Genomic DNA, 9,582 nt, shown 5'->3' with positions numbered 1-9,582 from the left:
ATAGTGGCCTTCATCATGCAGATAAAGATCAGGCACTCCAACATTAGACCAAAATTGACTCACATAAGCTTAAGCAACTAAGGAGCGATGTCCCAACTTCCTTCAAGCTCACTACTTCGTATTATGTTCTGGTGTTATAATATGTTTCTCCAGATTTGGTTCCTCCATTGCACACGGGCTGTTAAAAAGTCCCACATCGGTAGAGGGATGGGAAATTGGTCTCCTTATATGGACTTGAAAAAACCTCCCTTCATGATGAGCTAGCTTTTGAGGTGTTAGATTCAGAGCTAGACCCATCCTAATTTGTTGTTCACTGGTGTTGGGCCCCCATTTATAAGTGTTCACGCTCCAGTTGAGCATCCACTGCTTATATGGACTTGGACAAACCTCCCTTATGAGCTAGTTTTTGAGGTTGAGTTAAGGCTCAGGTGTCATATCTTTACACGAGCCTCACTGAGCTCTCGTATGTGGTTATTGATTTCTTCCAGGCCCCTATCCTCGGCCTCTAGCCATGACAGATCACCTCAAAACGGAGTATGTAAACTAGTGAGATGTTTCCAGCTTAAACCCTCTTTTACCTTGTCAAATGTGGTAAAGTGGCTCTTCCTGTTTGTTGACAGGCAAGTTTACTGGAGTACTGCTATTCACCTTTAAAATGTCGATTAAAAAACTAAGGAAATAATACAATTTGACAAGTCCACGCAAGGGGAATATGTAGCTAACATCACAAATAATAGGTAAAACAAAAAACATGAAGCATGATGTTCCACTTCAAGACTCTCTTCTATATATAGATAGATAGCATCTCTTCTATTGAAATAGTTAATTTCAAAGAAAAAAGATCATTCAGTTTGTGCGAAGATGGGGAGCAAATCTGTTTTGAATATATTTTTTCTTGTGGTGTTTGTTGGGTGGCTTTTCATATGGGTTATGTTACCTACACCCACTTACAAAAATTCATGGACTCCCCAGCTACTAATCAAGCTGGACTCTACATATTTCAGGGAACAAGGTAATTAATTACTCATTTGTTCCTGTTTAGTTTCCAGATTAAATGGTCCTACCTAGCTTGTAAATTGTGCCAAGAATCCGAATTGTGACCCAACCCTAAAAGGCTTGCGTTGCAATTACCCAAATTAGAGAAAAAATGGAAATCTTAGAGTTGTGCAGGCACGGCCAGTAAGCAACTGCTCATTGTTGCAAGATCGATCTTAGCGCGATCAGAACGTGCCTGAATTCGAATATCATGTCATGTTTTGGTTCATTTTTAAGGCACATGTACTAACCTTTTTGAGTCCTTTTGTAATTATTCCTTTTCTCTTTGCTTCGTGACTAATTATGTGCTAGTTAACCACCAATATTTCGCAACATACCTAATAAACTTTGCACTTGTCTTAAATATTTACAGGGAAAAATCTTCTTTTATTTACATTTCCCATAATGTTGATAGCCGCTGTGAGCTGTGTCTATCTTCATCTTTACAGCAAGTCAACTTCTGATCACAGGTTAATTAGTTGGTATTATTAATTTCATGTTTGATATATCCCTTCTAGGCATGTTCAATTAATGTATAATTTATATTGTTGTACTGCAGTAGTACTAATAAGGGGCGGCAATATTTTGGTTCATGGAGACGGCCATGGCTCGTGATGGAATCTCTTGGAATTGTAAACGCCGTTGAACTTATTTTCGCTGCTATGTTTACTATCCTTCTAGTTTGGTCTTTAGCCAACTACATCTATATCAGCTATGGTAATCTCCATATGCATAATCCCGCCGAAAAAGTGTAAGTCATAGATCTATTGGTCAACTCCCTTTTTCCTAGGGTTGATTTTTCAACTAGTAATAGTTACTTGTAACAACAATTTTTACAGGTGGATGGCAAAGTTTAGAAGTGTAGCTTTGAGGCTTGGCTATATTGGGAATGTTTGCTATGCTTTTTTGTTTTTCCCAGTGACCCGATTGTCGTCAATATTGCCTCTGGTAGGACTAACTTCGGAATCAAGCATCAAATATCACATTTGGCTGGGTCATCTCTCTATGGCCCTTGCACTTCTTCATAGTGTTGGGTTCATCATATACTATGCCGTCTCTAATCAAATGGTAGAGGTAATTTCTTCACATTCCTTTGACAATTAGAGAATGATATCTTTAATAACAAACAATTATAGGGTTAGTCATCTGATTTCATTATTTTTTGCTCGAATTATGCATACATATACATATATAGAGAGAGAGAAAGAGAGAAAATTTAAAATGTAAACATAAAATAAGATCATTATTCAATGATCACTCAAGACCCTGAATTTTTTTTCTTTTGTTCTTATTCGGTGTTTGAAGTGATTTTTTTTATTTTTTATTTTGCAAGGGAATTTTACACTACCCAACTGTCTAATAACAAAAAATAACCCTAATTTTTATTTTTCACAAATTGTATGTAGCCAGAATAATTGTTGTATAATTTATGTGTATACACTCTATACATTGATTATACCCTTGTTCTATTGTACTGAATATACTCAGACCATGACTACAAATGGTTCACCCTTCTGGTTAAAAATCCCATTTTTTGTAAAGAGTGCCAAGTTTTGATCCTAAGATTTCTATCTGTTCTGATATCATGTTGAAGTGTATGATAATCTCATCTAATAACTTCAGGTTTCAAAGAGAACACATACTTCTTATTTCCTTAATTATGTCTTTAACCGAAACAAGCAAAGCTACTTAATTGTAAATACACATATTTTGCAGATGATAGAATGGAGCAGTACGTACGTATCGAACGTAGCTGGGGAAATTGCTATTTTGATTGCAATAACAATGTGGGTTACAAGTTTGTACAAGATAAGGAGAAAGATGTTCGATATATTCTTCTACACTCATCAGCTCTACACTCTCTACATCATCTTCTACCTTTTGCATGTTGGAGCTGCCTACACATGCATGATCCTCCCTGGAATCTTTCTCTTCCTCATCGATCGATACTTGAGATTCTTACAGTCTAAAAGAAGTGTTACATTAATTTCTTCACGACTTTTACCTTGCAGCACTTTTGAACTTACCTTTTCCAAGAATCCAGGTAAATATACACTATACATATATTCTTCCGCTTTTAATTTATGAGTCCTATTTTTCTTTTTAATCTGTTTGAAAAAGAATATCATTTTCTATATCTAACAATTTTATAATGTCAATATCTCACATGATCACATGCTTAATTAAAATTAAAATTACAACATTCAAAAATTTCATACTCAATCAAATTATATAAGAGGTACACATCAAATGAAACAGATGTAGTACGTACATATATATCCTTACGGCTACCTAAGCATGCATCTTACCTTTTCAAGATGTTAATTAATGAAATAACTTCCTTTGTGTCAATATATATGAAACAATTTTCATTTTAGCCCGTTTATAAAGGCATGATTCCCTTTCTAAATTTGGAGGAATTTAATTTAAATTGTTCATATTATCATCAATGAGAAGGTTGCATACATGACAGGTGTTATATATAATTAGTTGGCGCTTGGTCAGGTATTTGGGGTTTAAATTTGGAATCAATGTTTGTTTATGAATTGTCAACAAAATTTCAATCTCAATTTCAGATCATGATTTCAACTTTTAAATTCTCCAAAAAAAAATAGAATTTCAAATTTCAATTAATTTAATGATTTTTACAAATTATGAAGTTTTCATATTTTGCGCCAAATCAATCTGATTTCAAATCGTGTCCAAACGAGCTTTAACATCAAAAATTCCAAAATGAAAGTCTTTCTTGTTATGAATCATTATTATTAAAGATTATTATACCCAATTAATTAAATATGTTCACGCACATTGAGATTTACAGTAGTAGTACACTATAGTACTAGTTAGTAGTAGTTCTATATATGCTACCTACATGCAGGTACTTATATTTTTCACATCATAACAGGGTTGACGTACAATCCTACAAGCATCTTGTTTGTGAACGTGCCAAGCGTATCCAAGTTTCAGTGGCATCCATTTACTATTGTTTCAAGCAGTAATTTGGAGACAGATAAACTGAGTGTTGTAATTAAATGCGTCGGAAGTTGGAGCCAAAAGTTAGAAAAACAACTTTCTTCTTCTCCAGATCATCTTCAAATCTCAACAGAGGGACCCTATGGACCTTCATCATCTCATTTCTTAAGGTAATTATATACTCACTCCGTTTATTTTTACTTATCTACTATATTATTTTTATTTTGGGATGTCCAACAATACTTGTCAAATTTATAAACTTAATAATTAATTTACCATAATGTGTCTATTTTACTCTTGCTATTAAATATTGTATTCATTTTCATTGTTTAGATGAATTGTATTTAATAAGGGTGATTTAGTAAAATTGTATTTACTGCTTCTTAATCTTTGTGTTAAGTCAATAGTGGACAACTATTGTTAGACAGAAGGAGTATTACCAGTTTCAATTTACCTGACATTTTTTACTTTTTGAGATTCAAACTTGATCGTTCATTTAGAATTTGTCTTTTAGTTTTCTAAACAAATTTTACATATATTATACTAATTATTGTAATAATTAATAATTTAAAATATTTAAAAAAATTTAAAAATATTACGATTAAAAAAAATAATTAATTTGAGTCTCAAAATTCAAACATCGTCATATAAATGGACACAAGAGGAGTACCAATTACGGACATATGTTCAGATTTTTCTTTTTTTATTCCTTTACTAGTACAAACTACAAGAATACCTAGAATATTACTGCTTTTAATTTCAATTTATATGACATATTTTTTTTAGATCATTTTTAAAAAAATGATATATTTTTATATTTAATTTTAAAATATTTATTTTATTCTTAGTAAAATAATTTATATGCATACAAATATCAATAACTTATTTTTTACCACAATTTTTTTAAAAATACATCACACAAATAAGGATGAAGGGAGTAATTCAAGGTACTTAATTAAAAAAACAATCATGCATGATGCATCTATGTGAATTTGTTAGGCGATTTAATTATCTCTAAGACCTTTTTCCCTTGTTCTTATTTTTCACAATGCATTCGTGTTTATATATGCTTCTTTTATTCATGCGTTTTATTTAGCATATATTTTACTAATGCGCGAATTTTTTTGTCTAGTGAGTGTAAGTATCAACCAGTTCCATTGCTAAAATTTCTGCAGAACTATTTAATTATTTAGGATTTTTGTTTATAAGTTAGAACTCATTTTATAATACTAGGATCAGTAAATGAGAAGATTTCTCGTTGCCTAAACATTATTACTATCAAACTGCTGTTGATTTATATTCAAATATTATGCTCGTTACGTTGATCACATAATCTTCCTAGTTGTTAATCTAATTTGAGTTTGAGAGTTAGTAAGTTTCTACTTTGGCTTTGTCGTAAATATTCATGATCAGTTTAATATACCTCATATGTATTCTGTTTGCAACAAATTTTAAAGTGATAGAAAATAAATTACAATCACAAATAATATGAAGAAACAAAATTTTATTGATAAACAATGTGGGTAGTTAGTAGCGTTTTCTCAGTGATTTGAGGGTCGTAAGTAGCGTATTTCTCGAACATAGGATGATTTGGACTTAATCTACATGAAATGATTTGTGTATCTTCTTGAAGTACTGGCTATCAAGAAGAATGTGATATATTTTGATCTCTTTATGAATATCCTAAAAATTTACGGGATATTCAAGATTAATTTTGAAGGGACTATATTACCCTTTATATATGCATGAGCTAGGGTTTAGGGTGGAGTAGTTGTAGAGTCTTACAAAAATTCAATATCTACACCGGTGTAATAAAGGGATGATCTAGTTTACAAAATAGCCCATAAATGTATAGGTTTAATAGTGTAAAATGTTCTTCAAGCTATTAATTAGTATGTGACATATATATTGCAGTCGAGAATGCTTGGTGATGGTCAGTGGAGGTAGTGGAATTACTCCCATGATTTCCATATTTCGAGAGCTCATTTACAGAAGCACAGTTCAACGAAACACCAAAGTACCAAAAGTCATCTTAATCACATCCTTCAAGAACACAACTGATCTTACAATGCTTGATCTCTTGCTTCCACTCTCCACAACTCCTTCTGATATCTCCAACTTAGATTTCCAAATCGAAGCCTATATCACTAGAGAAAACGATCCACAACAACATGATCATGATAACAACCTCGAATTAACTTCCAAGTCCAAACAACAACTAATAGTGTTCAAACAAAATCCAAATGACTCTCCAATTTCTGCAGCACTCGGCAAAAGCAGTTGGCTCTGGCTCGGCGCGATAATTTCGTCGTCCTTCTTCATGTTTCTCCTTTTGTTAGGCCTCGTTACGCGTTACTCCATATATCCGATTGAACGCGATGGAAAATTGTATCATTACAGCGCGAAAATTATTTGGGATATGTTTTTGGTTTGTGCTTCGGTATTTATTGCCACCAGCGTTATTTTTATGTGGCAAAAAAGGGAGAATGAAATTGAAGGGAAACAAATTCAGAATGTGGAAATTCCCACCAATCCAACAAATTCACCTGTTGGTAATTTATGTGGTACGGAAATGGAGATGGAAAGCTTTCCTCACCAGCCAATTGTGCAAGCTACTAAGGTGCATTATGGTGCTAGGCCTGATCTGAAAAGTAAGTTTTCTAGTAATTCTTTCTACTTCTAATAAACATACCATATTCTTGAAATATTTATTACAAGAGGAACTTATTATTTGGTACTTCAGTCTTCACATGCATATGCAAAGACCTTGCTACCCGCGAATTTCGATTTAATATATATGCATCGAAAGTAATACCCTTTTTATCCCAATTCATGATTGTATGTGGCACACTAAAGTACTTTTAAAGGAAATATAGTAGATTATCTTTTTTTTAGGTTTAGAAATAATTTAACTTTAAAGTTATTATTTTATTCTTAATAAGATGATTTATAGACATTGTACATATATCTAAGGTTTGTTCTATATATAGTCTAGACCTAAGTCTCAAAAGTCTTTTGTTCTTTCTTAAATTTTATGTTCAGAAAAACAATGTCACATAAATTGAGATGAAAAAAACAATATTTGAATTGTATACACAATATAATTTTTTGGCTGACACACATTAATGGTCTTAAAATAATTGTAACAAGAGGAACTTATATTATTTGAATTGAATGACAGGAATACTTTTTGGTTGCAAAGCATCAGACATTGGAGTTTTAGTTTGCGGGCCAAAGAGCATGAGACATGAGGTTGCCAAAATATGTGCTTCTGGCTTGGCACAAAACCTCCACTTTGAGTCTATCAGCTTTGATTGGTGATGCTCTAGTGCTTGCTTATACCACAAAAAATAAGGGCCTGTGTATTGTCTTTTGCTACAGTTTTCTATTTTCTTTGACTTTTGGATTGTTTGGTTGTGTGTAAGTTTCTGAAATATGGTTTAAAAAGTTGTGTTGTACAGTAGAATCTGGTCATAAGTTGTATAAAATGAACATGTTTGCTTGAAAGGTCATCTTGTAAATTGAATTTGAATGTAATTACTACTATTTACACAGTTTGATATATTTGTTTGATGAAATAATTATTTGATCATCAAAGCTCCCGCTATGCGCGGGGTTCGGGGAAGGGCCTGACCATAAGAGTGGCAGCAACTTTACCAGTTACTCTAACGCTCCCCTTCGATCATCAGCATGATATGTATATATGTTAAATGAATTTTGGATCTATCTCAAATTTAAAACTATGTTAAATGAACGCTAGCCTAACTCAAACTCAAAACTACCTCAAGGAGAAAGGATTGTCGAAAGTCATATATCTCTCCTCCATTAGGATTGTCCAAGGTGGACGCTCAATCTCATGTATGTGATGGTGTTGATACGGACATTTTGATGTGATATGTCACTTGGCATACCACCTCAACTTCCAATCCATTTTACTCAAGGGGCGTATCTAGGGGGATTCATGTGAACACAGGCTTCCTTTCCTAGATATGTAAAGTAGTGTTATATTTTTATAAAAATTACGCAATCTTGAAGTATCATATAGTGCAATGATTATTGGGTGCACCTCTTTAGGTAAGGTTAGAAATTTGAATTTTATGCCTATTTTCTTGTTTTTTCTTTTTCTTTCTAAAGTTACTTGGCATAGATAACACCTCTCTTATTATTGGTAGTACTTTTTGCCTTTTAATTAATTACTTTTTCTTTATTTGATTTATTCTTTCAAAAAATTTAAGTATGTCACATTGAAATTTCTATTTTTCTTTTTAGCTCCGTAACATTTTATATAATTAAACCAAATGTATACATTAAAATCAATAATAGTAGATGATATAGTTTAGTCAATCGATTCAACCGATTCCAATACGTTTGGCACATGATATATATATATATATATATATATTACTATTTTAAAAATAAGAATATTAATTTTGAATTTGTAATTTTTTGAAGTTTAATGAATTCAAATATGATAAGAACCTAAAGATCGAACATTAATCAAATTTATATCTTAAATTTACTCCTTCAAAATAATACACTCGTCTTATCGAAAATCTGAATCTCCCTTTATTTTACTCCCTCCTCTTCATTGTTCTTCCACCACTTGCACTTTCTTTCTCTTCACCGCCGTTAAAAAAAAAATACCGGTTACATTATACTGAAAACTTATTATTTAAAATAATAGTCAAGTGTAATTCCAAACAAATAAAATTATACAAAATTGATTTTAACTGTCTCCGACCATAAATGTTATTCCAAACAGATAATTAGTAGTAGAAGTATTTCTAGTGACTTGAGTTTTTAACAGTAAAGCATAAAGTACATAAGAAATTAAACAAAATTGGACTAAAACTAATGAGCTTTTACATATATATAGATCATGTAACACGTACATTAAGAAAATAAAATAAATAAAGAATATTCTTCCATCTCTTGGGCCATCTGCCACATGACTTCTCAGAAGAATGAGAAGTACTAGTATCGTTATTTGGTTGGGTATATTAGAAGAAATAATATATGTATTAGCTTTGTGTATTAATAGTATATTATTTGTATACTTTTTTAATTTATGGATAACAAATGTTTGCATCAGTTATACACTCTATTGTGTATTGAGGAGTGAATTACTAATGCTTGAAAATCTATTATTTAATACATGCATGAGCATGATTAAAGACTCAATTGCTCCTCAAAATCTTTTTTTACATCTTTTTTACCATATTTATGGAGGGTATCTTTGTAAATAAATATTTTTTAAAAAATAATTATGTAATGCATGCTATTCTTAATACATCAAACCTAATGCATAAAAAAATAATGCAAACATTACTAATACACTCTATACTCTATTATATTATTCTTATACACCCTACGTAGAGTTAATTAAAAATACGCAAAAGTGGCATGAATTGTTGCCCCAATTGAAAGGACATCCTAATCAAGGAAGAAATATAAATTATGTAGAGGGTAAAATATATAACATCAACCTTTCCATTCTTATACTAGCTAGGTGTTATTACCGTGGTAATGGTTGTGGAGGAAAAGGAAGGGTTAACAACAACAACCCAGTGAAAT

The 9,582-nt window shown here is 31.8% G+C and overlaps 1 protein-coding gene across 1 annotated transcript; it reads left to right on the top strand.

Moving 5' to 3' along the window:
• The first annotated feature begins 839 nt into the window (after positions 1-839).
• On the top strand, positions 840-7,542 carry LOC129895709 (ferric reduction oxidase 4-like). Its single transcript, XM_055971458.1, has 8 exons — positions 840-1,012; positions 1,409-1,505; positions 1,595-1,786; positions 1,875-2,109; positions 2,752-3,079; positions 3,941-4,178; positions 5,923-6,659; positions 7,190-7,542. Exons 1-8 carry the CDS (start codon positions 862-864, stop codon positions 7,327-7,329), a joined length of 2,118 nt encoding a protein of 705 aa, XP_055827433.1. The 5' UTR covers positions 840-861; the 3' UTR covers positions 7,330-7,542.
• The last annotated feature ends 2,040 nt before the right edge of the window (positions 7,543-9,582 follow it).

The sequence above is a fragment of the Solanum dulcamara genome, chromosome 7 (assembly GCF_947179165.1).
Source record: "Solanum dulcamara chromosome 7, daSolDulc1.2, whole genome shotgun sequence".
Classification (NCBI taxonomy): Eukaryota; Viridiplantae; Streptophyta; class Magnoliopsida; order Solanales; family Solanaceae; genus Solanum; species Solanum dulcamara.
Note: the sequence above shows the minus strand (reverse complement) of the source record. Positions and strands in the feature narration are given on the sequence as shown.